Raw genomic sequence first — 27,453 nt, 5'->3', positions numbered from 1 at the left:
ACAGGGAAAGACCCCACTCCAAGATTCCTCAGAGTGGGAGACCGTCATCTTCTCTCACCGGGATGAAGCTAAGTGCACTCCCCTGCGACCCTTTGCCTCTGCGTCACATTCCACCCCATCCCCCTCTTCCACATTTTTAGCCTCTCCCACCTCATTTACCTTGTGCTGCCATGTCCCTCGCCGGCACCGGGAACAGTTGTGTTCCCGCCATGTCTATGCCTTGCAAATGGCCACAATGGAAAGGGAGAAGGGGCTATAAGTAGTTCCCTTCTCTCTGATCCATGGCTGTCATCTTTTTTTGTAGTTTTTTCTCGATTTGAGAAACAGTTTACACACCATTTCTCAACTTGAGAAAAATATACTAATAGCAATAGAACCTTCAGGGGGCGCATTCTGCAGGTAGAATTTAATTCCAAAGAGCTCTTTAAAATACTTAAAGAACTAGAATCACCAATAGCACCCCCCCAAACTCCCCGGACACCTGTTGCACTGACAGCTCATTGTGTACTAACATACAAAAGGCGCTCCTTGATAAAATCTACACTCTACAAGTAACAATTAATGCCAAAAAATGCAGTCTGTCTACCGACTCACAGTTCAGCATCCCTGTTGAAAAAACTGCCCGTCAAGCGCAGAACATTTAACCATTTAGTTTCTCGCCCCTCTCCATTAAGGAGTTCGGAAATATCATCAGGAAACTTAAACCTACCAACTGCCAGGGTGATACGTGCCCAGCCTCCATCATTAAGGAGGCAGCCCATGAATTAGAACCATTCATCACCACCCTTATAAATGCATCCTTCAACTCAGGCATCGTCCCTGACAACCTTAAGGATGCCTGGGTGATCCCAATAATCAAAACACCATCCTTAGACCCGAGCAACCCCTCTAATTATAGGCCCATCACCACCGTCCCCTTTTTACTTAAAATTCTGGCCCTCGCTGCCTTTTTTACAAATTCAGGATTACCTAGACTCCAATAAACCCCTGGGCCTTTGACAATCTGGCTTCCCTTCTAGGCACGGAACAGAAACTGCCCTAATCGATTTCAAAACCCAAATCGAAGACTTGAAAGATAATGGCATATTGACCCTCTTACTTCTGCATGTCTTACCAGCAACATTTGATCTGGTCAATCATCAAATTCTTTGTCATCGCCACAAATCGGCAGCCCAAATTACTGAAGAAGCCACTATATGGATCAGATCCTTTCTAGCAAACAGATCCATGAGGTTCTTCTCACCATCGGCCTCTGCCGAACCCTCCCCAGTCTTGTGTGAGGTCCCCCAGGGCTTGTGTGTTTCACCGACACTTTATAACGTGTTGACAAAGCCACCATTTGATATTCTAGACTATACGGGTGTCACCTATACTAACTACGCAGATGACGCCCAAATACTCATCCCCATCGCCTGGGACCACTCTGTTGACTCTAAAGTCTTAAATGAAGTCTATCAAGTCATCCAGGCCTGAATGGCTCAAAATGGCCTCTGTCTCAATGATGAGAAGACAGAACTACTTATCCTAGGCTCTCACTTCAGACTCAACAGACTGGACCCCTCCTTCAAATCCTTCATCATTGATGGTAATACCATTAGGTATCCAATGATACAAAAACTCTAGGCATTTACCTCGATTGTACCCTGTCCCTCACGAGACAAACCAACTCTGTTGTCTCGGCATCGGCCTACACATGTAAACTTATTACAGCATGTTGACCATTCCTAACCCCCTCTAATTGTATCATTCTTGCTAGAACCCTCGTCATATCCTCAATCAACTATTGCAATGCCCTATATCTTGGGACTAGTCAAAGGAATCTCAACAAGTTACAGGTAACCCAAAATAATGCCATAAGGGCTGCGTTAAATATCCCTAGGAATCAGCATATCTCTGATACCAGACGTAGCCTTCACTGGCTCGCAGTCTCCCAAAGAATCTCCCTCAAAACTCTTGCACTCGCGCACAAATGCCTGGCTAACCAGGCTCCAGCATACTTGGCAAACAGCTTCACACCTCATGCCTCCATCTGCCCTCGAGATCTGCCTAAGCACACTGCCTTTCACAGCCGACGTTTAAGCTCCAGAAAGCAAGTGGGTCCAGCTACCCGGTTCTCGCCTCCAAACTATGGAACTCACTTACCTACCCACTCAGATCTGAACCATCCTACCATGCTTTCAAATGTAAAACCAAAACATGGCGCATTGCGCAGGACTTGCAAGGCACACATCTGCCCCATTGAGGTTAACCACTAACCCTGCTTGCAAGCTACTTGACTCGACCTTCATTCTGTTATTATTGTTTGAATACACTGTATAAATTCTCTGTAATATGTATTGGTCATACCTTGACCTTCACCTGTGTAAGTACTTGTAGATGCACTGTAAGTAGACTTCATTATGTAATACCCCAATGTCTTCTGTATTCCTTGTAACCTGTAAACTAAGAAATGCACCTAGATGCCTTCGGGCCAGGCGCGCTATATAAATAAAATAAATACAAATACAAACTGTTATTTGTCTACCATACTGGCAATGGATGAAAATATATTTTTGTGAATTCATAATAAGGATAGTAAATGGATGAAAGAATGTCTGTGTCCTGTCCCTTGGTGTGTGTGCTTCAGTGACGTAGTTGGCGGCCATGGATCTATGTGATCACTGTGCCGCCCATAACTGCGATGACCGAAATGCAGACGCCATTTACGGCGCGGCGCGGTGATCATATAGATCACTGTGCCCGCTCCCCGGCCGGATTTTTCCCTTCCTACCTCCCACCCCCAGCCCCCCAATTTACCGTTCATGACGGCACACACAGCACACCTCTGTGTGTGTCGCCTGTACCCTGCTATCCCTGCGGCATCAGCTCCTCCCACTAACGTGGGTTAGAGCTGATGTCGTAGGGTGCTTTTCTTTTTTATTTTTCTTTATTGTCCCCCGCTTACCAAAATGGTAAGCGGGGGACACACCTGTAACACCAGACCCCCATTACGGTGCCCAAGCAGAGCAGGGGACACCCCCCGCAACCTCCGCACTGCTTGAGTGCAGTAAATGTCGCCCTCATTTTGTGTGCCCCCAAAGTCACAGTAACTGCAGGGGCGCACAAATGAGGGCGACATTTTTGTACGATTCCGGTGGGCACCACCACCTTGCATTGGATGGGGAAGATCCCATGCCCCCCAACAATGTGGTAAAGTGACAGGGACGCATCACATGTGCCCTCTAGTTGGTGGTGACCCTTTTAAGAGTAAAGCAATATAATGACTTTAATTCAACTAGCCCGGGACACTGGACCTAGCAGACTCTTTCATAAATCACATTTGTAATGCCCTAACAAAGAGTGCTTTGGTAACTTTCACTCGGGGGTTCCTTAGAGCAAAGACCAGACAGGGAGCAGTGAGCTGGGCTCCACGCGAGCAGTGCAAGCTCTGCTCATAAGCTTCTGGATGTGCACATCACAACACATGCCTGCCAATGAGACATACAAGATTGCGGTGCCTCTTGTAGGCTTGGTCCACTCATTGAGCAACCTAATACTTTCCTCTGTTGATTTCAATGAGAAATACGCACTTAGAATTCAACCTATCCCATACCCCCCCCCCCTTAATACTGAAACAAAGATGCAGACACTTAATTCTATCCTGATGCCAGGGCTGGAGGAAGAGCTCTAAATAAAGCAGGATCTGGCACACCTAGTGTGGGAGTTTGGGGCAGCAGAGCAGAAGAGTGGTGGAGAAGCATGTGGTGCAGAAAAGGTTGAGGGTGTGGAAGAGCTGGAAAGAACTGGAGAGGTTGAAGTTTCTGAAGGTGGTAAAGCAGGAGAGGTTTGATTATTTGGAGATGCAGAAAGGGAGTTAACACGAGAAGGGAGGAGAAAACCAATGGTGAGTTAGGAGGAGGGTAAGGGACTGGAGGGATAGAGAAGAAATTTGACATCTTAGGAGAAGTGGGAACAGGTTGGAATGGACAAAGGTGTGAAGAAAAACAGGAGGAAGGAGACAGGATTCCAGGAGCTGGGTGGAAGGCGAAGATGAGTCAAAGGGAAGGGGAATGAGGCGGAGAGAAGGGAGTGAATGAGAGGAGTATTACTTTATTACTATGTTTAATACAGGGAAAACTACAACATTTGAGTTGCAGGAATAATGGCAGTCAGGGCAAGACATAATGTACATCTACAGGGTGGGTTTGGCAAAAGGGAGGAGGAATTCGTATGTGGCAGAAGGCTGATGAAGCTAGCCCAAAGATAGCACGGGGCCACTATTGATATTGATATTTTATTTCTATCACACTCGTACACAAGTGTTTCAGAGCGCGACAAGGCAAGGGAGGGGAACCGAGGAGAACAAAACAACAATCTTACTAGGCCCAGTGACATTGAGAACGTGCAAGTGCATGGGAGAGGGGGAGGGGAAAAGTGCATGGAAGGGGAGAGAAGTGGAAATTGCGAAGCAAAGGAGAAACAGATAAATAATAATAAATAAATGCATAATAAAGGCAACAAACAGTGGCGGTGCAGCCAGCAATTGGCAAGTGCTAGGTTTAAGGCAGCAGGCAGGGTAGGTCTGATAAGTGCAGGAAGAAAAAGGGGGGGCTGTATGAGTACAGATACAGACCCCATTGCAAGGGGTGGCCCGGAGGCAGTGCGGGAGGGTGACAGGGTGATCAGGTACCTGGGCCAGGAGGACAGCGAGTGGCCAGGTGCCAGAGAGCAGATCAGCAGGGGAGAGGGGGAGCAAAGGCAGAAGGAAAGAGGAAGGTTTTAAGGTGCTTCTGGATTCGGAGATGGTTCTCCTCAGGTTTCTGAGTGGCAGGGAGGCTGTTCCAGAGGGAGGCCGCAGCCGAAGACAGAGATCTACCCCCAGCTCATTTCTTTGAAATACGACTGACCCTGAGAGAGTTAGAGGTAGAGAAGTGAAGAGCTTGAGAGACGAGGTATTTGCGGAGGAATAGCTGAAGATATTTTGGGCCGAGGCCCCAGAAAGCCTTGTGGACAATGCAGAGGGTTTTGTATTTAATCCTTGCATCCACTGGGAGCCAATGGAGGGATTTCAGAGCTGGAGAGATACGATCCCAGGGCTTGAGGCCAAGGACAAGTCTTGCAGTCCTGTTATGGATTAGTTGCAGAGGGCGGAGATTAGAGGCAGGTAGTTTTAGAAAGAGGCTGTTACAATAGTCCAACCTAGAGAAAACCAGAGCTTGGGAGACCATGAGCTTCTGGGGGAACGAGAATAAAGGGAGAGTACCTCTGAGGAGGTACAGTAGGAAGTTTGGCTTTTTACAGACGTGGGCCGAGAAGGAAAGTGTGGAGTCAAAGATGACCCCAAGGTTCTTAGCCTCGCATGTGGGGGTAGGAGTAGGGCCAAGGGAGGCCGGGAGGAGAGTGATGGGAAAGGATGGTGAAGGTTTGCCGATGAGGAGGATCTCCATCTTGCTGTCATTCAGACAAAGATCATTGGCGGCACACCAATCTTGAATCGCAGTTAGGCAATCAGAGATGAGAGAGGGTGATGCAGTGGCCAAGGGCAGCATGAAAATGAGTTGAGTGTCGTCAGCGAAGAACTGGAAATATGAGCAGAAAATGGCAATGCAGTGGGTGAGAGTTGCCAGGTATTGGTTGAAAAGCCAGGGCGAGAGGTTAGACCCCTGGGGAACACCAGAGGTAGAGAGGAAGATAGATGATAGGAAGGACCCAAGTTGGAACTGGGAGGGTCGATCAGAGAGGAAAGAGTTATTTTCAGACTAAATGGGTATGAATGGGTTGAGTGCTTCTAGGATCAAGACCCTTGGCCAGGGAAGTGATCAGGATCCCAATCGAAAACTCAAATATCCCCCATTTTAAACTCACCTCTGGGAGAAGCTTTCAAACAGAACTATTAGGCGACTTGCTGGAATGCACCTTGTAGCTCAAACGGAACAGCCAGCCACCTACAGGGATGTTCTCATCAAAGAGCCACTTTTCCAAGAAAATGTGCGCTAAGCCCCGGATTGATCTTTAAGTTACGAATTTATTGTACAGAGACCTAATACAATTCTGGAAACTGTACCCTTGCGCTGCAACCTCTGTGAAGTCCACTTAGCTTTGTGACATGACTTGCAAAATACTTTATTACTATGTTTCACACAGTTGGCTACACACATTCATGGTATGTTTTAACAGAGTTGCTCATTTTACTAACAACATTCTTTAAACACTTCAATGTGTAATTCATGAACTGATATGACCTATTGTGACAGGCTCTAGCAGTGTTATTCATTTTACCAGTGGCATACATTTCAACACTTGCAAATTCATGAAAAGCTACTGCCAAGTCAGGCTAGTTTACTTTTCAATATTACATTGAGAAGAAAATATCTTAGTAGCTCACTATAATCAGTTGTTTAAATGAAATAACAGAATACCTTTGATTTGGGAATACCCCAGGACTAGGGACAGAAGCATAAATACATTTTGATCGCTATTGAACATTAAACCTAATATTCCCATTGAAGCCTACCAGTGAAAATACATTTCAATTGCTATCACTCATTGAAAGTAATGTTGCAAGTGAAGCCTATTGGGGGAAATATTTTCCATTTCAATGCTTCCATTGAAAACTACTAGGTGTGCATTTTATCTGGTGCGAGGAGATTTGAGAGTGCTGCGACACTTATGAAGTGAACAAAATGAAGGCTGGTCGAAGTTATGTGATGCCATGAGGACTGCTCGAGACCTATAAACTAGACTGATTTGGGGAAGCAGTGAGGTGATGATCAGCAACACTTAGAGAGCAGGACTACTCCTGCCGCATAGCTGGAATGGATGAGGCCAGAAGACTGGATGAGATGACGAGCTGCATGCTGCTTTAAACAAGAGGTACATGCATGGGACTTTCTCGTTGTAGTGCTTGATCCAGTTTGAATTTCTGCATTCAGCTTTTGAACTATATTTTAAAAATGTTCCATGGTCTTGCATAGGGTTTTAGAGTGAGCACGTTTTTGTGTTTTGCCAGGGTAGTCTTGTAACTGGAAATGCACTGGGCCAAGTTGCAAGTTTGGCTATAGTGCATATCAATGACTTTGTGCCGGTTTATATTTCTTCTAGCCAGGACACAAGTCTCCAATAATATTCAACCGGCAGAAGCGGAAAGTGTGAATGGCAGATGGATTTTTATTTTTAACCTGTTTTGAAGTGTTTTTTTAATAGCCTTAGTTTTAAAAATCATGTAATGTTCAGTAGGGTTTTGATAGCTTTTAGATACATGATTTTGCTTCATTTGTGAGCCAGTATCCACATGACTACTGATTTGCCTTTCCAAACTGCACATGTTTTTTGGCTTTCCATCTCAAATTCTATACGGCTATGCACATTGATCATTTTCAGAGGCTTTAGCATTTTACAAGTGAAAAGAGGAAGAATATGTTAGGATAATACACTTTTTCTGATTGTATATTGTTTGATTTTACTATTTTTGACATTGCTATATTATTCATTACATAAAGACCATATATAGTTTATGAATATTAGAATCATTGTATTGAAACTGTAAATGCTGCTAGTTTTAATGACATTAAATGTTGTTCATTTAAACAAGATAAATACAAGTAGATTCTAAGGAGTTTCAGTGGTAGGCCCAAGCTAGTTTTGTTTTCTAATTGTAAGTCTGTGAATGTTAAGAGTAAAAGGTTCACTTTCCCTAAGTACATAGGCAAACTCTCTGAAGCCATGTGTCACGTATAACGTTATTCTCTTATGCAAAACCTGCCACTGCCCTAGGTGTGGATTCTGCTAAACAGCATATGGGGTGTATGTAATATTGAATTGCAGAGAGAACTGTTGTATGCTGGGAATTTGTTTTAGGAAATACAATAAAAAACTGTGCACATTGTAAGCACTACTTGACCTAAATATATTAACCTACACTGACAAATACCGCCAAAAACTTTTTTGAGACACAAATAAAGTCAGTTTCATACTTTCACTCAAGTAACCAGCCTTTAGTAGACTGCCACAAAAATTGAAGTTAATCCAAAGCACCAAGCTTAAATCTGCCGTGTGTCTCATACATGTTTACGCCCTCCCACAGTGTTGTCTAAGGCTGAATGCCCTACAGCCCCTCACGGGGGTCTATTGGGGAGCCAATCTCTGGTCCAGATTGTCTCCCCAGCTTGATGTTGGTCAGGGCGTCTTCTACATGTGTTCCGAGGGGTTTATGCGGTTTGATCTGTGCCAGTGTCGCATGGCAACATGTCTGCGTTAAACTGTAAAGGGAGCAATATTGAATAACGCAGAAACCTGAATGTGATCACTTGTTTTGAATAAGCTACTTGGGCTATGGCGGGTGAAGAAGTGCATCCATTTTCTGCAACTCTGTATCCACAGATGTGAGTGGAAGAGTAGTAATGCTAAATGAAAGCTAAACACATTTATATTTAAAGTTAGGTGCTGTTTCATTTGAATCATGATGCCAACAAAAAATATCATTGTTAATTTACTGTGACGGTCTGCATATCATTTAATACTTAATTTAATTGAAATGTTCTTATCATTGTAGGCCTGATGGAATTGGCACAGTAACATGTGAAGAAAAGGAACGGTTTGAAGAGATTAAAGAGAGACTTTCCGCTCTTTTAGGAAACCAGATAAGCCATTTTAGGTAAAATGGGTTTTTTACACATTTTCTGTCCCTTTTAAGTCGCTTAATGTAACTTTTGAAATGTCCCAATTTACCTGACTTTAGGTGGGAGAATCTGTAAATAATTGTTACTCTGGTGCTTCCGAAGTAAAGAGGGATAGGTAAAACTGTACCGTTAAAGAATAGTAGGAGTTGGTACGACCCCATGGAAATGAATAGTACAGACATATGTCTCACCATCATTCTGATGATTTTCGCGATTGATTGCCATCGGGGATTTTAGTAAAGGGGGTTATTTGAAAATGAGCAAATGGGACTTTGTAAGGAAGTGTGGTAATTATTGTTTACTACGGCTTATTTTCCAAACTTTACATTTCGGTTCATGTTACGGCAACACTGTCTGCTGTGGCTTCATTACATAATATTTCCAGTGCTACGATGGAATTCCTATGTGAAATATGTTTACTCGAGTGTTGCAAAATAGTGATAGCAACTGCTATATGCTGCGGAAATTAGCATTCATAAAGAGTGCATCTGCCACCGGTGTTGCCTTGTAATGTTGAAAGCTTGTCCCAGAACATTGTACGACAGAGACCAAGTGATTGGTGTGGGGGCAGTGTATGGTTGGAGTGTGTCCCATGTGTTTGATGTAGTGGGGGAGGGCCAGCGATAAGCTTTGATCTCGTGCCATGCTCTAGATGATGCATCTAAGGCAGGGTAATGTAACTGAAAAGGGTGTTGGGTGCCTGCTAAATCATGCTTATGTGTTCCCTGGTATCCTAGTTCATGGGTAATTTTGAAAATGTGGTTGTTTTTGCTGGATTGATAATGTACTGTGAATGGTGGGGGAAAATGCGTAGCTGAAGGTATCCTTAAGTGTCACTTTACCCAGAGGAAAAATCCTGGTCCTGTATTTTAAGATATGTAATGGCAGACATTTCCAGAGAATGGAGGTTTGGACTTCAAGCCTGACCACCAATCACAAGATGTGCGAGAGCGCAACAGGACTTGGTTTATGTACAAAGCCCTTCGATCCTCTCAGAGTGCAGACAAGATCTATGATTAGAGAGGGGTCATTGATGCAAACCTCTTACGTACACAGTGAACTGCTTGCACAACCTCTGATATGTATGTTTAGCCTGTAACAAATATTTCATGTCATGGACAGTTCCACAAGCCCCCTGGGGGAGCCGTCTGACTTGGTCTCTGAGTTGAAGGGGAAGGATCAGCCGGCTGGCTATCAGAAGCCGGCTTGGATAAAAGACTTTATTGACACGGCCCCTCGGGCCATTCAGAGTCTTTCGGGTGGCATTGAGGTGTCACTGGAAAAATCAGTAAGAGATGACTCCTTATTTCCAAAGATAAAGATGCCTCCAAAAACTACCATTGGCATTGGAGAAGAATGGCCTGTTCACCAAATGCTACTGAACTAGAGACTAGGGCTCCTAACTAATTATATCCAAGAACTGCACAAGATGCTAGTAAAAACCCAATGCGGCGGAATTCGAGTATTTCCAGCCCAAATGATTCATCTTTTGATCAGGAGCCTACCCAAGCACAGAATGTCGCATCAGCTAGAAAAAGTAAACCGGACCTTCTAACTATGTCGACAATTAATCGCTCTTGCTCCATTTATGAAGCTGTATGAGCATTTAAACGACACTCTCAAAGACCATACCATTTTGCTGGCGATGACACATTCTAAACTGTTTTTTTGGAGGGTTTTGTTACGGCTAAAGAGACCTGTGTAACATCAGAATAACCACAATTTGATTTAGGGAGGGAGACAATGCAAACCACCTCTGACTATCAAACAAGGTGCTCGCAAGGTATACAGACAACTCTAATCATTCAGCAGGTGGATCTAACGAACAACGCTTGGGGTCGGCTACAAGTGCACATGCAATAAGCAAGATACCATCTTCTGTACTAACTGGACAAAGGCAAGGACCCTGAAACTTTTCAGACCATAAAAACGAGGTAATTCAGACCGACCTGGCCAATTCAGGCAAATTGGTGAACCAGGCCTTTGCCATTTTTGCCCCCAAAAAAACAGTGTGACCGAAACTGTCTCTCAGGCTAAGCCGCCGCCGCAAGAACCCCCAAATATAAAGGACCCAGCGTTCCCTACTCGTCACTTGAAGGCCAAGAGAGGAAATTCAAAACCAACTCCCAGGAAAACCCTTATAAAGGCACACAATTCAATGACCATCAGTGCACCTTTGTCTACTTTAAATAAGGAACTCCCGCATCTGGGTGAGCCCATCGCTACTGAAGTGTGTCCGACCTGTTAACATATTCCATAGACGGCTCACTGACTGGCAATATGGAAGTGCAACGGTCAATTGGACCAGCTTTTGCTCAACAGGACATGGACTCTCAACCAGGCTCCCCTTTGACGGCTCATTCCACATCCCTCTTCCCCATTATGCAGGAAAAAAGAAAGAGCACTGTTTGTCCAAACTCAAAAGGGGCGAACCGATTGGAGCATTTCCAGGGGGTCAAATATCAACTCAGATTTACCTACTGGGGAAAAAAACCTTGAAGCCGATGCAAACTTAGCTCCTACGGACGAGCTTCCAGTAATTAAAGCTGGGGTCCCAAAGCCTCTCAGTATTCGGGCTGAAAGTGCAGAGGTTGGTCGACATCATCAACAAGTAAACAGAGCCAAGAGCCCAATAAAAAACAGAGAGAGCGGGCCAAAGGCAGCGGATGAATCAAAGAGGAAAGCTGGGGGGGTCTCTATTTCAGAATCCGAAATACCGCTCACTCAAGCTTGAAAGAATACTGGATAAAGAGGATAATCTAATTCTAAATCGGGAACAGTATTAGATCTCTTTCACTGTATTCCCAACTTGAGACAACTTTCATCAAAAGACGTGAGAATAATCGAGTTTGTGGACGAGCGAAGAACATCTGTAACTTACCTCCCCGGTGGTTAAGAACATGTTGGTCAAAGAAGCAGAAAGTTTTCTGATGCTGGGGTTCGACCCAATGACACTTAAGAATTCAGAAAGGGAGAACAAGGCAATGCCTTGTGAAGTGTCACCCAGCCTAACCTCACAATATGAGGGTTTAACAGGTGATTCACCCCCTAAAGAAGCCTAGGAGGGTAACCCTACAGGTTGGGTTCTCGTTGGGACCAAGGTTACACGTCATGTTCCAAATGGTCTTGTGACAAATCAGAAGTATTAGTCAAGTGCCATCGACCTCCTTAGTCACCGTCAAAAAACAGGACTGGTCTTGGTTGCCAAGAGAATTGACATAGCAGGACATAGGAACCCAAATCTTTGACAACTCCTGAGATCATACTGACCAGCAAGACTAGTTTGACGTATCCATGTTTAACAATGGCGTTGTGGAATATGCCAGGTTTTAGTCACCTTGTCAAGACCACTGACATAAATATGGGTCATTTTGATTTAATATGCCTTCAGGAGACATGGCTCTGGGTTAACCCGATTTTGGAGGGCTTCAAGACATCATTGAGTGCCCCTACAAAGGGTAAGAAGGGGCGACGCTCATCGGGTCTGCTAACGACCATTAAATCTAGAAGGCCGTTGACTTTAACTAAATCTGTCTCGGCTAGCCCATTGTCACTGGAATTGTTGATTGGCTGTGAGACTAAGGACAACAGACAAGGTGCAGAGCCATCTTCGAGACTGGTCATAATTAACGCTTATTGGAATCCGGCGTTAACATCAAATGAAGGCTTTATCGACCACATATCAGATGTGATCAACAACGAATACATAACTCAGCAAACACAGAATGTGAACTTAAACACCTCATGCCTTGGTGGCAGTTCCCCCTCTAAAAATACGGCCCATGTGGCCTCCTGACATACTAGAGCGACTACGTGGAATCCATTGATTGCTGCAAAAAGTATGTATATGCTCAATGGAAATACTGAAGATCATCAACCGCCTCAGGCGACATGGGAGAGCATGGGCTGCTCTTCCGTGATAGATTATACCTTCATCTCTCACCATTTTCTGCCGTTAGTGACTTCATTCAAAGTAATAAAAATGAAGAACAGCGATCATCATATGTTACGCATGGAATGGAAGGGTTCCGTGCCTAACACCCGTCAAAGGATGCCTTTGACCTGTCACTAGTGGTGGTTTCCGACTAAAGTTGCCAAATATCAGTATGAAACTTTCTGTGAATTTCAACACCAGTGGAATACACCCCTCTTTTGAAACCTTACTTCTGCAAATCTAATAAGAGACGGAAACCCCCTGTAAATCATCTTCATGTCTTTAATTTGGATTTGGTTCCCAGTAGAAAGGTGGTGAGAAGGCTTGTCAGAGTGGCTAAGAAATCAGTAGCAGCAATTGATCAAAAAAATGCTCCTTTGGGTAGAAAGAACCTTAGGAATTGGCTATATTCATTCAGACGGCCGTTATACCAGCACAACTCAGGAACCAATGCTCAGGGTGCTTGTAGGCAAAAAAACAAGGGATTTCTGGGTGCTCATAAAGTTGCTGGGAGCACAGCTGAGTGACGACCAGACAAACCCTATTAGCGAACTTACTTCGATCCAACACTTTAAAATTCTATATGCCGCGGATCAAAATACCCCCATTAATGACTGCTCCCTGGACAGGGAGGAACCTTGGGTCTTCTCATCTACCATTAATGATATCCAAGACCATATTGCCAAGTTAAGCAACTCACTGGCTCCTTGCACTGATGGGTTAACCAATCTGATGTTGAAGGAACAACAGGATGAGTGGGCAACTTTAGTTCATGCCTTGTTAACTCAGATTTCTATCTTTCACAGAATTCCGAGCTCCTGCAGGAGGGCGATTGTGGTCCCCATTTTTAAAAATGGGGAACGTGATAACCCGAAAAAATATTGCCCCCATCGCCCTCCTGAATGTAATCGGCAAACTGTATGGAGCAATCATTCTAGATCACTTCTCTAGCTGGTGTGCTGACTCAGGCTACAACAACCCACTCCAAACAGGTTTTGTTAGGGGAGTTGGGACTCATCATCAATATGTTAAAGGGTCGAGTCCAAGATGGGAACCCAAAACTCTATATGGTTTTTGTCGATCTGGTCCAGGCATTCGACCAGATCGATCATCAGAAGCTATGGGACAAACTTGAGGCGAAAAACTGCCCAGAATCTCTGCTGGAACCAATGAAAGCTATTCATTAGGCCACTACCCTCAGAGTGTGACTGGACAAATCCGGCCTTCTTTCAAAAGAAATTCCAACAGCCAAGGGAGTGCAGCAGGGGTGCCCAATGGCTCATGCCTTGTTTAAATTCTTTGTGGCTGATATGAAGGATACAGAGTTCAAAATAAGAACTTTCCCACCTAAGGTTGGTGGAGTCCAGCTACCTCGCATACTCTATGCCAATGACATAGTTGTGATAGATCAAACGCCAGTAGGTCTGCAATGCCAATTTAACATCTTGCTGACCTTCATTAAGGCGAAGGGCCTGGAGATCACCAAGTCTAAAACTAAGATCTTGACTTTTGGGAACTCCAATAGAGGAAAAAACTGCTACCTTTGGTCCTTGGACGGCCAGGAAATTAAGCAAGTGAGTGCATTTAAGTACCTGGGAGTCTGGATCAGTAACACATCATCAAAGTTCTCAATGGTTTCCCACTTAAGAGGTAAAATCAAGACAATGTCAAGTCAAGCACGTGCCCTGAATCAAAGGTACGGGCACTTTTCCATCTTGCCTGTCCTTACCTTTTATAAGTCAAATGTTGTACCAACAATAATTTATGGATTAGAGGCAATGCCCAATATCCCAGAAAAGATTTGGCCCCAATTGGAAGGCCTATTCTGGAAGAAAGTTCTGGGCCTCCTGCAATCGACACCGATTCAGATCATATGGTGGGAGCTGAGCCTTTCCTCACTAAAAGCAGCGGTGGACTTGAAAAGCCTGGCCCTGTTCAGGAAATGTTTTGTATCTTCACAACCTGACATCTTAAAAATGCTATATAAAGAAATTATAGCATCTCAAAACATCATGCTACAGACCTGGAGAAGGAAAATGCGCTCCTTGTTGGGAAGAAACTGGGAGCTCAGTTAAGATCCTACTTACCAACCCTATATGGATAAAGACCAAGCTCAGAGATCTAGACTGGATTAACACCTTGGACTCAGCAAGTAGATACTGATCAGTCGCACATCTTGCCCTGGAGTCACGATAACGGGACGCTGTCTGTGAATACTTAAAACAATTCCCGGATCGGAAACTCAGAGACCAGTTCCTGTGGATTCGTCTTAAACTTGAGCCCACAAATGAGATCCAATCAATCCGCGGTCTATCAGAGAGTAGTAAGTGTCATTTTTGTAATGACACCTCTGTCGTGGAATCGTTGAAACATCTGGTCACCTCTTGCCCAGCTCTGGCAGAGAGGCGTACCAATCACTTTAGAAAACTATTATCTGACTTCCAAACCCAAGAGTCGGACTCATGGTGGTCGCTCCTGATTGCAGGGAACAAGACGTGTTATGTGATCGCTATGACTACATTTTTGGCATTTTTGGCACCCTTGTTTATCAGAGGAGGAATCACGAAGGAACATTCCATCCCATTCTTTTCTTTTTCTTGTCTCTCTTCCTTTCCCTTTTCTTCCTTTCTGTTTTCTTATTTTCTCTTTTTTTCTTATCTCTTTTCTGTTAGTGGCGGAAACAATGATGACATTTTTTAGATTTTGATGTTAGGATGACATGTAGGAATTATTTTGTTTTGTCAGAAAAATTGTTTCAATTTTATGCGAATAACAAAATAAAGAAAATTCCCTATTTCAAAATTCCCATTTGCCTGTATTTCAGTCATTACCCCATTGAAGAATCCCCATTTGCCTGTGTAAATCCTTAGTGTATGTATTTTTCTAAGCAAATCAATTAATTTCCCCATTTATTTCACAGGATATGTATTGTTGGAATTCGAAACCAACCATCTTTTCCCAGTGTATTGTGAACTGGTATAGTCATAAAGTGTGCCCAAAAGAATTTATCCCATTGTGATCTGAAAAACAAATGTGTCCCTGTGTTTCAATGTGCCCTGCTAAACTAATTTCCATCTGCAGCTGTATTTTCCCATTGGATCTGTCATCCTAACCAAAAACTGATTTTCCTCTTGTGAGCTACCCCCTTTCCCAGATCTTGCCTGTCATTTTAAGCATTAGTAAAAACAAATTCCATTTGCATTTTCTCTTCCATTGAAATTGTGCTCAACATCCCAAAAAACGATTTTCCTCGTCTGTTCGCTTTCCCCATTGTGAGGTAAAAACGAATTTCCGTTTGCCTTTGTTTTCCCACTGCCCATGTGTTGAATATCCTAAAACCGATTTTCCCCTTGTGTGCTGACTAGTATTCTCTAAAAGCCCTGCCTGTCTTTCTAAGTATAAGAAACAAACTCCCTGTCTTTCTATTCATTCTCTTATTGTGCTCCAAAAATGAATTTTCCCATTCTTTACTTTCTACCCATATTGTTTCTGTGAACTATAGCCGAATCCGATTTTTCCCTTGTGTTCCCACTCCTTGCCACTGCCTTCCATCTAAAACTGACAAGCCTAGTGGATTTTTGGGGGTATGAAGGTTGCTGGGATTCGAGCATCATTTTGTGCGCATGCACTTTCCTGTTTGTTTGCATTAATTTTCCTGGTGTATTTTGAACTGTTCTCTGATTGTAGTGGTGAAAGAAGTCAAAGGAAATTCTTGTCACTGTATATTTTTAGTCATCTCAGTGTGCTGCTTACCCAAAAAGAATATTTTGTCTTTGTGTTGCCACAACATTGGTGGCTGATTTAAGCTGTTTATTCTCAGTTGACATTAAATAATAAATTCATAAGTGTCTTATTGATACACACCGGCCTGGTTCCTAGACTCTTGTGACACGGGGTGTTTGTGGAGGTTGGCCGTGAGACGGGTTGGAGACCTTCTCAACAAGAATCTGAAGGATTACAAATCAAAGCGTTTTTATTGTGCTCCACATTCATTGTAGAGGAAGGAGATTCCTGGCTTCCGTGTGCCATGTAATAAACTGTGACACAGCTGGGCTTCAAAGATAAGCAGCGTCAAGTTTCAACTTCAGCTTCTGAGCAATTTAAGTGAGAGGTCCCCAGATATACAAATCTGTCCCTCATTCACACTACTGAGCCAAGCTCAGTCAGCCAATCAGTCAGAACGGCATTCAAGCAGGCAGGCAGCCAATCAGGCTCACAGTGCATTCAGGCCATTCACTTCCACCCAGACACTCATAACAAGGAATGTGGATTGGGGCACGCGCCAAGCCTTTCAGCACACCACACTGCATTAATTTCACTTTCAGGCAGGGTTGTCTCATTCTTTGTGTCACACACACAGATACCAGCCACCCATAACATGGACTTCATATTGATCACACACTCCATTCACCCAGGTCCTACCCCAAGGGTGTACCCACAACATATACTGGTAAGGCGCCAGCCAGCCAGTCTGTCCTGGACTTCCCCACAAAACCATATATGGTTCTTCCACCCAACGGCTAGTCAGGGGAAGGGACATAGTCAGGGCTTCCCAGGACTTTGGGAAAGCAGGTAACAGGCAATAGAACCTAAGAGGCCACAGGGACCATCTTGTCTCCTATCAGGAATCCACTTATTCCTATGGCAGGGCCTGGGTATCCCAAAATGGAGTATACTCGGAGCACCTGTCAAATTCAGCATGGAGCTGCCACCAGCCCATACCCTGATCTGTGGGCCACACACAGGTGTACAAATAAATACACAGGAGTGCAGGGTTGTACCCCCACCCATGGGTGCCATAAGGCTATCCCAGGGTCTCTGTTCACCACAACCAAAAAGAGGAAGAACTACACTGCCAGGAGTTCCACATGGACTCCTGCACAGAAAACAACACAGAACACACATGATAAGGGAGTACAGGACAAGGACATGGAGACCCTGTACCTCCAGTGCATTTCCAGAATCACATAGGATTCATCACAGTGTGCACCACCCTGCAACTGGAACATGTCTTTCTGTCCGGATCCAGCCCCACTACACATGACAGGAAATCAGGAAGCTCTTCTTGCTTCCCTTTCTGCATAGTGGAGGTGGGAGGTGGCTGAGCACACGAGTCGGCAGGCTGCAGTGGAGGCCAGGCCTTCTTCCTGGTGAAACTGGAGCAAGAGCTGGTAAGAATTTGCTTAAATATGTGTATATGTATTCATGCTGTGCTGTGTGTTTATGATGTATTTGTAGCAAGGGAATGTTGTGTGACTGGGATGGTAGATGTGTTTGTGCTGAGCCGGCAGCGGAGGACTGGATTTTAGCGGGTGAGGGGTGGTGTGCCATAAATGCAAATGCCATGCCGCAGTAAGAACAGGCTAGACAAGTAATAACACATACCTACTTAGTTTAAAACGTGGCTCAAGTATGGTATGTATTATTACTCAGCAAGGCTGGCATTTGGGGGCAGCCCTTTCTTACTGTGGCATGACTTTTGTTCTGTGCATCCTGTTTGGGACAGCAGTGTTGCTTGTGCCCTGCCTCCACCGTGCATAATGAGGGGCATAGCAGGAGCATCCTCTGTGTCCCAATCCAGGTTGTTGACTGCAGTGCCCCTGCGCTTCTCAGTATTGAACAGGATTTTGCAGAAACATTTGACTTCTCTCCTGTTATCGACTTGTTCAGCAGAAGGAAAAATGATGCATGCTTCTTGAGTGATGCCTTATTGCGTGCAAATTCTAGCTGACTTCTTAACTTATGATTACCTTACTCATCTTCCAATACAAAAATTATTAAAAACAAGATTCCACATTTCTTGTTTAATTTGTTTTTTTCCATATACTATGACATTTGTTTGTGTGTTGGTTTAGCATTAATTTTCCAGGGTGCATTTGGGGAGAGAAATAGCAGGAATATTTTGCGGCTCGCCCCCCACTCTTGCAATGCTGGATACTCCCATGCCTACTTTAATGGTGTGTTGTTCATTGCGGCCTCCCTGGACAATACAGGGGGCAGAATCCCTGGTTGTTTGTACCAGGGAAGCTCCTACACCTTCTCTAACGTGGCTGAAGTGTCACCCCAGCTTCAGTAAGTGGAGGAGAGCAGGCTGATAGTGAAGGGGGTGAGAGGAGAGACCCTGCCACTGGGGTGGGATGAGCCATCCTATCACACTGTAGTCTCGCATTCAAATATGTCCGGCTCATTAGTGGTTACAGGTCGTATAAGGCAGCATATGCACATAAACGGGTGTCAGTGTGTGTCCATTTTCTTTCGTGGTACATGCACAATGAAGAACGGATCTATCGTCATTTACTACTGCACAAAACTAATGTAGAAGCACATCTGTTGACCACCTGTCAAATGCAATTATTGGTCTCTTCATAATGGAAGCCCCATACATGGGGCCTCATTACGAGTTTGGTGATAACCCGCCGGTGCTACCGGCAGGTTGCTACCGAACTCGTAACAATGTTTCCGCCCCCTGCAATCCCGGTGCCAGGATATCAGGCGGCAGAAAGTGTAAGTTCCCATTCCCATGGAGTCCTTTAGTCCTTTAGGACTCCATGAGAATGGGGGAAACGGAAGCACCAGCACCATTGCTAATGGTGCCAGTGCTTCCGTGACAAGTCTGCCTACCGGGACCATAGCCCCCGGCAGGTCAGACCTGCCGACTGCAATGGCCCCTGCGGGAAGACTTGTAGTGTGACAGTTTGGAAAGGGTGGCAGTCCGTTGCTACAGGCACCCTTATTTCCAGACGGCCACACTTGTAATGAGCCCCATAGACTTTCTGGAGTAGGTTTCCCTGCATTAGGCAGAGATGTCTTATGTATAGGCAAACGGACACGTGACCTAGGCTTCCAGCTTTGGTGGCGCCCCACCTAGCTGCCTGATCCGAAGAAGTCAGGATATGTTTTTTTACAAACGTTTTGATATTTAGACTCTAAAGTTTGTCATTTCAGCTTTACAATGTGTCTATTATAGTCTCCCTGCTAAGAGAGGTTGGTTAGGTCAACTTCTGTTTGGCTCTTTACCTATGGAAGCCCGGAAGTTCAGCTGTTTTATTCGCTGAGCTCTTTCAGAACTGGGACACCTGGGTGCATAGCTTTCGCATGGTGCTGGAGAGCTTTTAGCCACAGCCTGCAACAGTGTAATCACGCTAAGTGACAGTCACCTTTCAGAGGAGAATGTCATTTCTTTGTTTAATCGTGTTTTCAGTATGCTCAATGTTGGCTTCTGCAGCCACTCAAAGAGCAGAACAGAAAGCTGTACTGTGTTCAGTGCTCCATGTTACATAGGTGAGTAGGTCATCCAGCACTGTCTATTTCTGTCAACCTGCGCAGCTTTAGAAGGTGTATCAGCTATATTCACTACCTCCTCCCCTTCCTCCTCACCTGAGTCCTCTCAAGAAGTTTCACGGCGGTTAGCCTTCTTTCCGATCTTCTTCTTCTTTGAGAAGAGGTAGGGCCGTCCGCGGTGGGAAGCCACCCTGATTCCCTGCCAAGCAGGGAAGCAAGAGGCTTCCTTCCCGCAGGGACCGAATAGACGAGGGAAAAAAGCAGATGCTTAAAAAAAACCCTCGGAGAACAAGATAACGTCCAGCAGGTCCGGAGAGTGAAGCGATGAAAACCTGCAGATCCGATGTCAGAAGGAGGACGACTGAAGCAAGGATCCTGGACAGGAGTCTGGAGGCGAAGTAAGTCCTTAGAAGTTTCCAGGAGAGGTGGACGAGGAAATCAGCCGGAGAGTGGCAAAGCGAGAAAAGGAAAGAAAGACAGGAGAACCAGAATGGCGAGGAAGCGCCGCGGGCGAGAAAAGGAGAGAAAGAACGGCGAAGAGACGCCGACTGGAGGCCCAAGGGTAAGCAAGGTAAGCACGGAGGAAAAGCACACGGAGCAAGCAACAAGGGAAAGAAACAAAGTTGCAACGCACCAAACCCGGAAGTGGGCGGTGCTTAAGTAGCGAAACCAGTGAGACAGAGAAAGACTAGAGCGGGCAAACCCGGAAATGGACAGGGAACCATGGACGATCTAATGGCACCGCCAACGCCAGGCGTTCCCTAGCCCCCACCGGCGACTAGACGCCGGCGGCATGACAATTTCTCTGGATTCTGAGAATTGTAGTCATGCATTTAAACTTGAAAAAAGTGTAAAAGTCTCACATTGCAAATAATGTTTTAAAAAAACAGGATTGTATGACCTTCTCCTGCATGCTATGTTACAATTTGAGAGGTCTGGGAGGCTAGTTCCCAGGCCAAGTTAGAAATATATTTGGGTGCTGGAGGGTAGCCTTGGTGCCAGGCATGAATGTGTTTGAGGGTTGGGGGATGGAGGGATTGCAGGTAGGAGTGTGTTTCGGGGTTAGGAGATGGCAGGACAGCAGGCATGAGTGTGTTTGGGGGTTAGGAGATGGAGGGACAGTAGGCATGAGTGTGCTTGGTGAGGGATCAGGACACCAGGCATGGATGTGTCATACCTCTCAACTGTTAAGTCTTCAAAGAGGAAAAATGCAGGTGTTTTCGGAGGGTAATGCCACTGAAGTCCGTGGTGACAAAAATGTCCTAGCTCATTCCAGTGAATGTGAGCCCATTGAAGTCATGACTTGGTAGGAAAAGTAAAATGAACCCAAGGTGGGTGACACCCATGGATGGGCATGGAACCACTATGGGCAGTGGACATTATTTTCAAAGTGACCCCATATAACACACTTTCAGCGAGCTTAACCCTTTTCCTATGAAAAGATTTTGAAATAAAATAGGTTACTATACAGGAGAGGCCCAGGGTTCAGAGGCCTTCCAGGACATTTCCAGAGTTCCCTATAGGCCAGTCCACCGCAGGTGACACCCTGCAACTGAGGGTGAGTTGAGATGAATGGTTGTGTTTAGGGGGATAGAAGGGAAGGCAGTAAGCCATGCATTTGCTGTGTATGCTATAGGGATATTAGGGCGGGCATGGTGCCACGTATGTATCAGTGTTTGATATCACAGGAAGAAAGCAGGTCTACGGGTGCTGGTGTGTCATTTTGTAGGGCGGTGGAAAAACTATTCAAACTTAGTTTAAACCTGTTTCAGTGCTCAGCCCCGTTAATTGGATTGGTTTCATTTTTTACTTAAAGAATGCAAAAAAAAAAAGCATTTCTGTACATGAAATGGCTGCAAAAACCTAAACGTGCAGTTGTGTTCTTCAAAAAGTCCTTTCCTCTAAGGCATCATTTTCAATTCCTTGCTTTAATTCTGCAATGCATTATGTTTTAACTGTAGTGCATACAGGTTATGCATTGACCATGATACAACTTAACTTTTGTAGCATGGCCACCTTACTTGAGGGAATATATGGATCATGTGAAACAACCGAAGTTGAAATGTGTATTGATAAGTTTGAGTGCCACAAGAGTCAGGATGATAGCTTAATGTGTTAAGCGCTTATTGCATAGGTCTGTGCTAACATGATGTAACCGTACCAAATGCCGCTAAGGCCGACTCATCCTTTTCTCACCCCCAAGTTGATAAAAAATGTGCATTTAACATTAAGTGATAGTGACACCCAATTAATGTGTGTGGTGGGGAGTGGGGGGTTGGAAGGGCTGAGCCCAGGCACTTACTGACTGAGACTCAGATTTATTATGAAGTAATGATAGCCAGACCATCCATCAAGCCCAGTGAGCAGGTACAAGCTGTAGGTTAACCACGAATGAGTGGGCACTGTGGGGAGCAGCAATGGTGGAGAACTGCCCGTCCCCAGTGTCACAAGCGTGCTAGCAAATATTTGGGCCCTGGCACTTATTTTCTTACAAATTATGCACTGGTGACACCTACTGTGCTTCAAAAGAACATGCCTGCTCCAGAAAGTGCTAGCTATAAAGATGAACATCGCATCTATATATAGTGCAGGACTAGAGTTGGGCACTGGTTGCAAACACTCAGCTTTTCCACCGGATGATACTGCAATACTGAACAGAACATCTTCTTTCACTGTGCAGTGTGCAGTGCTATGTTGTGTTTGGTTTCTCACGTTTTGGTGGCACTATATAGCCCACTGCTTGCTCTTACCTCTCCTGTAGGACGTTTCACTGGGCGAGGCAGAGGCAATGCGCAGGAGAGCACAAACCAAAGGTCACCTTCCTCTGTAAGCTTATGTTCAAGTCTGCTTAATTCACACAAAAGATGTTTTGCTTTTTTTTCGAATTTAAAATGTTCTTTGAATCATGAATCGAAAACTGGATGTCTGTGTCAAGCAATGATTCTAAGCATGTGGCACGATCACACGGCCATTTGTTGGGGGTATTTTCCGCTTTAAATAAATGAATAATCGCTACATTAGATTTGCTTTGGCTGACTGCAATTGGGGTTCGGGTACTTGTAAACATCCATTTATAATTGAGAAACTAAAGCTACAATCCTGGTCCTTTTGCATAACTAGTTTCTGTGGGGATTTGTTTAAAAATATATTTTACAATGTTGGTTGTGATTTCTTTACTTAAATCAGGTTTTGAAAACGAGGGATTATTTCAGTTCTTGACAGTCAATCATTTACAAATAACTGCATCTTGCTGTATGACAATAATTGTGAAATGGTGTTGTCAAATGCTAAATTGCCGACGCGGCTCAAATCCTACCTCCATATTTCAACCACAGTTCCTGGGCATCTCATTTAATTTAATTGTCCATAACCCAACAAATTGTCTTGTGCTAAACGATTTCTTCATAAAATTCTCATCCACAGTTTAACCGGCTGTAGTGTTGCGACGTATATAATGACAGTGATCATTCATATATATTGAACACCTAGGCAACACCTCTTGAAGACCACAGCCCTCTCTAATCCCAGTCCATCCTCAGATACATGCACATTCCTGGTAATTTCTAATCCATATCTTCTATGTATGCTATGGTATGGGTATCATCCTCATAGCTTCAGATCTGTCTCCTGTATCCGTCTCCTGTAACCATGCTTGACAACTCTGTGAGGCTGCTGATCAGTGTCCTACATATATGTGATAGATCGCTGAGCACTTTCCTCATACCCTTAAATTGGTGTCCTTTATCTATGCTAGGAGACATGTACCTTTCTCATGGCTTCTAAATGCTTAAGTATAGGCACCTTTCGTGCGATGTTTAATATGAGTTCAGGGTATATGCCTGGGGTATGTGTACACTCTTCATATTGCTACTCATCTGTGTCTTGCATCTATACTACAGCATACATTTTTGTGGATGTTATAAAATGTGTGTTGTACCTGCAGTAGAACACACAACACCCAATTGTGCACAGTTAATGTTGCAATGCCACTTGTTTATTACTCTGCTTCCATCACGGGTGAAGGGGGTCAGGAGACTTCAAGGGAGTTCCCATGCTTTTTGATAGCTGCCAGGGCAACATATCGAGCTTTGGGTTGTGACTGGGATGAACATACATTTTTGGATCCCTTAATTTCATTGGTTGGGAGCGAGGGGAAGGGGGCAGGTGTGGGGAGCAAACGTGTCTGTGCCCCAGGCCATGCAATCTGTTCGATGGCCTTGGCATTCGGTTCTGTAAAACAGAGAGAATGTTCTGCAGGAGGTGGGATTCACACACAAAGAGCTTCCTATATAGTTGTATACACAATCCAGTTGTAGCACCATCAGCATAGGTATTAGCTACTTATATGCATTATGCAATAATTGGTCAAATAATGGGTCATAATTGTTGGTGCTTATGCACATGCAATGCCAGAGTCCATCCACCTTTTTCACTCTAAATATATCTGGCTTCATGAAAATGTCTTGTTTAGCAACATTTCAGTTTAATACAACATTTTGCACATTTTTCTTTGTTGCAGATACTGTTTTCCATTTGGACGGCCAGAAGGTTCATTGAAAGCCACGCTGTCATTACTCGAAAGGGTAAGTTTGAATAGTTCTTCAAAAAGTTGCAATGGCTTTTTGGTTAAACCTTTTAAGACATTTGCTTTTAATGTGTGCTTTTGCTTGTCATCCTTTTATGTTTATCTGCTTTCATCTATTAGAAGAAAGATATGTTTTAGACAACCTTGGTGGCATTACACCATAGTAGCCTGAGTCCTAATGTTTCAGAAAGTCGAGGGATTACCGTGCTAGACAGACACAAAGTACCGTTTATATAAGAAATTCGGAATTATAGTGCTTTCTCTTGAAGTAGTGTTCTACTTTTGTGTGTGACGGATCACCTCTGTTAATGGTGGCACATGCACGAAAATGAAGGGTGCGATACCGGAGAGAATATTCATACGTCTTACTTTATTTCTCTACCAGCAGGAACTGCAGTTACCCTCTAGGCTCCTCCCCTTCCTTCTCCCGCTTCCCGCCTGGAACTTGTCTCTCCCTTAAAGGTGCAGAGATCTATGACATCACCCCCGGACAAATGTTCAAACGTGGATCTAAACACTCTTCTACCAGGTGTGTGGGTCTCCTGGTCATACGCTGGGGGCATACACTCCTTCCCGATGATTCTGGTGTTTCGAGTATATCTTGCAACAGGTCTCGGTCCCCTTTTGGAGGGATCCAAATGTCGTCCCGCAGCTCTCGGCTCAGGGTCTGGTTCCGGTGGGGGCAGCTCAAGTTCATACCTTTTGATGAGGTGTTTTTACTGTGAAATATTCCTTGTGACTTCTCGTTCCGAGTTTCGGGCTGTCACCATGGATCCTTTAATGGCAACAACGTTTAGCGGTTTCTCTGAGTATCTTGCATCGGTTTTCTTTGTCATGGCCTGTTGAACAAGGGCTTAATCCCCAACTCGGAAGTCCTTGGGCACTGCTCTCATTCCCATGTCTGAGTCTGTTCTTGCTTCTTCTTTTCTCTCTGTGTCTCTCCCTGCGAATTCCACATTAGCTTCCTCTTGTGTGCTAGTGTTCCTCACAATTCGGTTGTGGACTTGATAGCACATCATCAGTTCAGCGGGTGTCTTATTGGTGGCTTCATGGGGTGTGTTATGATAATCTCGTAATAGTGTGCACAGTGCTTGGTGTGGATTGGTGGCGACTATGCAAGCTCTTTGGACTCTTTTTTTAATGGAAGCCATGAATCGTTCGGCCATTCCATTGGCTTGTGGCCATCCAGGGTTGTTCCTTTGGTGCGTGAATCCCATATGCTTCACGAATGCCGCATATTCGTGTCTGTTGAATGATATGATATGGCATTTATAACGCGCCTATACACAAGTGTTTCAAGGCGCGACGAGGCAAAGGGGGGGGAATAAAGGGACGACAGACAACGATCCTACTAGGCCAGGTGTCATTCAGATCGCGCAAGTGCATGGGCGGGGGGGGAAGGGGAGAGGAAAGTGCAGTACAAGGGGTAGTAGAATAAATAAGATAATAAAACAGCCATATGGTGGCAAGCGTAAGGTAAATGCATACATAGGTAATGGTAGGGGGACTGTAGGGAGACAAACAGTCCCTTGGTGCAGGGTTTCCATGGAAGGCAGTGCAGGTGTACAGTTGGCAGTACTTGCGCCCGAATTAGACAGAGTGAGCAGGTGGTTTTGAACAGTGCAGATTTAGCCAGGAATTCAGCAGGGGAGAGAGGGTGAGAAAGCAGAAGCAAAGAGGAAGGTTTTGAGGTGCTTACAGAACTGGAGATGGTTCTCCTCAAGTTTCAGGGAGGCAGGAAGGCTGTTCCAGAGGGAGGCCCCTGCCGAAGAGAGAGATCTACCACCAACTCGTTGCTTAGAGAAGCGACTGACACTGAGGGAGTTGGAGGCAGATGAGCGAAGAGCTCGAGAAGGAAGATATTTGGGAAGAGAGAGTTGAAGGTAATTCGGTCCCAGGCCCTAGTAGACCTTGTGGACAATGCAGAGGGTTTTGAACTTAATCCTCACAGACTCTGGGAGCCAGTGCAGAGATTTCAGTCCTGGAGGGATACGATCCCTGGGTTTGAGGCCAAGGACAAGTCTCGCAGTCCTGTTCTGGATAAGTTGCAAAGGGCGGAGAGTAGAGGCAGGCAGATTTAGATAGAGGCTGTTACAATAGTCCAGCCTAGAAAGAACCAGGGCTTTGGAGACAGTGAGCTTCTGGGGGAAGGCGAGGAAAGGAAGAATACCTCTGAGGAGGTGCAGCTGGTAGTGTGACTTCTTAGAGACGTCGGAGATGTGAGGAGAGAAAGATAGTGTGGAGTCGAAGTTAACCCCAAGATTCTTAGCCTTGCAGGTGGGAGCAGGAAGTGGGCCAAGAGAGGCCGGCCAAAGGGCTGCAGGGAAGCAGGGAGTGGGTGTGCCGATGAGTAGGATCTCAGTCTTACTGGCATTAAGGCAGAGGTCATTGGTGGCACACCAATCCTGGATAGCAACAGTCAGAGATGAGGGAAGGGGAGGAGGAGGCCGAGGGTAGCCTGAAAATGAGCTGTGTGTCATCCGCATAGCACTGAAAGTTGGGGTAGAGAGTGGCAATGCAGTGAGCAAGGAGTGCCAGGTACTGGTTGAACAGCCATGGAGAAAGGTTAGATACCTCAGGGACACCACAGGTATAGAACAAGTTGGACCTGGGAGGGTCAGTCAGAGAGGAAAGAAGTCAGCCACGCCAGAGCCTGACTGGTGATACCTAGGTTATCACAGCGACGGTTGAGCAGGATGGCGTGGTTGACAGTGTCAAAGGCAGAGGAGAGATCAAGCAAGATAAGGACACAAGGGGTATTGGAGTCAAGGTAGGAGAGCAGGTCTTCACAGATGTTCAGGAGAGCAGTTTCCGTGCTTCTGGCAGCTCTGAAGCCAGACTGATGGTCATGAAGACAACCAACAGATTCGGTGTGAAGATTTAGCTGGGAGATGGCCAGTTTCTCCAGGAGCTTGCCCAGGAAGGGAGTGATGGAGATTGGGCGATAGTTACCCGGGCAGGAGGGGTCAGCAGAGGGTTTCTTAAGGAGAGGGTGC

General features: G+C 45.0%; 1 protein-coding gene across 5 annotated transcripts in view; it reads left to right on the top strand.

The window, feature by feature from the left end:
• Positions 1-27,453, top strand: part of CADPS2 (calcium dependent secretion activator 2) — a 2,822,196-nt gene that overhangs the window by 1,392,614 nt on the left and 1,402,129 nt on the right. For all 5 annotated transcript variants that reach the window (XM_069629098.1, XM_069629097.1, XM_069629096.1 and 2 more), the window contains 2 exons: positions 8,531-8,632; positions 24,392-24,455. In XM_069629098.1, coding sequence (XP_069485199.1) covers positions 8,531-8,632; positions 24,392-24,455 — 166 coding nt within the window. The remainder of the gene's footprint in view (positions 1-8,530; positions 8,633-24,391; positions 24,456-27,453) is intronic.

This window comes from Ambystoma mexicanum, chromosome 12 (genome assembly GCF_040938575.1).
Source record: "Ambystoma mexicanum isolate Mex_15411 chromosome 12, UKY_AmexF1_1, whole genome shotgun sequence".
NCBI classification, from domain to species: domain Eukaryota; kingdom Metazoa; phylum Chordata; class Amphibia; order Caudata; family Ambystomatidae; genus Ambystoma; species Ambystoma mexicanum.
Note: the sequence above shows the minus strand (reverse complement) of the source record. Positions and strands in the feature narration are given on the sequence as shown.